At 43.6% G+C, this 1,901-nt stretch overlaps 1 protein-coding gene across 1 annotated transcript; it reads left to right on the top strand.

Moving 5' to 3' along the window:
• The first annotated feature begins 361 nt into the window (after nt 1-361).
• On the top strand, nt 362-1,250 carry LOC137617632 (uncharacterized). Its single transcript, XM_068347637.1, has 2 exons — nt 362-400; nt 831-1,250. The coding sequence occupies exons 1-2, from the start codon at nt 362-364 to the stop codon at nt 1,248-1,250; spliced, it is 459 nt and encodes a 152-aa protein (XP_068203738.1).
• Nucleotides 1,251-1,901: the final 651 nt, after the last annotated feature.

Here is a 1,901-nt window from a genome sequence, read left to right as displayed (position 1 = left end):
TCCACCATGGCTGAATACAACTGTGCCCTTCACCACGTCCCTGGTAAAATGAATCCCATTGCCAAAACCCTGTCAAGAAACACATTGGGCACCATTCACCTTGGAGTTGATTACAGTGCCTTCGCAAAATCCCAACGAAAAGATCCTGAGTACCAAGCATGTAGGGCATCTTATAGATATTTCCGTTGGGAGAACGTCCCTCTTGATGACTCCATTGCCAATACCCTGTCAAGAAACACATTGGGCACCATTCACCTGGGAGTGGATTACAATGCCTTCGCAAAATCCCAATGAAAAGATCCTGAGTACCAAGCATATAGGGCATCTTATAGATATTTCCGTTGGGAGAACGTCCCTCTCGATGACTCCAACACCGCCCTCCTCTAAGACATCAGTACTGGTAATCCTAGACTGTGGATACCTTGTCCCATGCGCTGACAGATGTTTGATTTCATTCATGGCCTTTCACATCCCTCATGCCGTTTTACTGCATAGCAACTGAAGACAAAGTTCCTTTGCCATGGCATTGCTATGGATACAAAGGATTGGGTCCACATCTGTTCTTGCAAAGCTCAAAAGTAAATCGACACACTGATTCAGGAGTGGGCACCTTTCCTTAACCTCAACGGCACTTTGCCCACATTCACGTCAATGTTGTAGGTCCCCTACACACAACATAGACACCATTACCTGTTTACCGTCATCGACTGCTCACCTCGTTGGCCTGAAGCCATTCCAGTGGAAACTGCAACAAACGTCTTGTGTACATCAACTTTACTCTAAGGATGGATAGCGAGATTTGGTATCCCTGAGCATATCACTTATGACAGGGGTACCACTTTCACCTCTCAATTGTGGATATAATATCGAATCACCTAGTTATCAACCTTCATCAGACAACTGCATACAACCCTGCTGCCTATGGTATGATTGAACGTTTTCATCATCTCTTAAAACCAGCTTTGATGTCCAACTGCAAGGACTCCCACTGGTTTACCCAGCTTCCCTGGGTCCTCCTGGGACTAAGGACCACTCCTAAAGACGCCCTGGATGTCTCAGCAGCTGAAATGGTGTATGGCGACCAGTCGGTTGTCCTGCCGAATTTTTGCTGGTCTGCAACCTCCTCTGACAATCTCCAGCGCCCACGTCATGTTGTGGGAAAATTTACTCCATACCGCCAGACTTACAAGCAACAAGCTAAGCAACACATACTGACAGATTTGCACTTGGCAACGCATATTTTCCTGTGAAACAACACTAGAAAACTACCACTATCACCCCCTTACACAGGCCCTTTCCTCGTGATCCGCCATGTGACGAAATCATTCCTTCCCAACATGCATGGCAAAGAAGACTGGGTTTCCATTGATTGCCTAAAGGCTGCATATCTCCTACCAGATGACCAGTCTATAGTACGCCTTTGAAGAGCAGGCCACCTTATTTCACATGAATGTACAGCATGTGTATCACACATGCTCGTACACTGTAATGTTATTTTTGTTCTTTTTTATATTGTTTGTTATCTCTCTCTCCTCGCACTGATAACCTGTTCATGCTGTTTGCTCCGTCCAAATAAGGTTAGTTGTATTTGACATGATTTATTTATCTATTTATTTATTTGTCTGAGCGTATGTGAACAGGATTATGTCAAAACTATTCACTACCACAGATACATCTTAGGTCATGGACGACATTAAATTTTGGAGATGTTCTGGGTCCGGATCCAGATTCTAGATCCGGATTTGCATTTTTTCCCAATTTTAAAGAATACGTCAAAAGTAATAGACAGATTTTGACAAAATTTCCACCAAAGATAGATCTTATAACATGGACGATGCCATTATCTTTTGGAGATGACCTAATTTCAGATCCAGATTCTAGATCCAAATTTATCTGTGTAG

The sequence above is a fragment of the Palaemon carinicauda genome, chromosome 23 (assembly GCF_036898095.1).
Source record: "Palaemon carinicauda isolate YSFRI2023 chromosome 23, ASM3689809v2, whole genome shotgun sequence".
Lineage (NCBI taxonomy): Eukaryota > Metazoa > Arthropoda > Malacostraca > Decapoda > Palaemonidae > Palaemon > Palaemon carinicauda.
The sequence above is the reverse complement of the archived record's forward strand: the minus strand, read 5'-3'. Positions and strand labels throughout refer to the sequence as shown.

Excerpts from the sequence above, each read along its gene's own strand:
- LOC137617632 (XM_068347637.1), top strand. The coding sequence starts at position 362 with ATGACTCCAACACCGCCCTCCTCTAAGACATCAGTACTG. Across the intron at positions 401-830 it reads CCTCTAAGACATCAGTACTG|GGGTACCACTTTCACCTCTC; the intron begins GTAATCCTAGAC and ends CACTTATGACAG.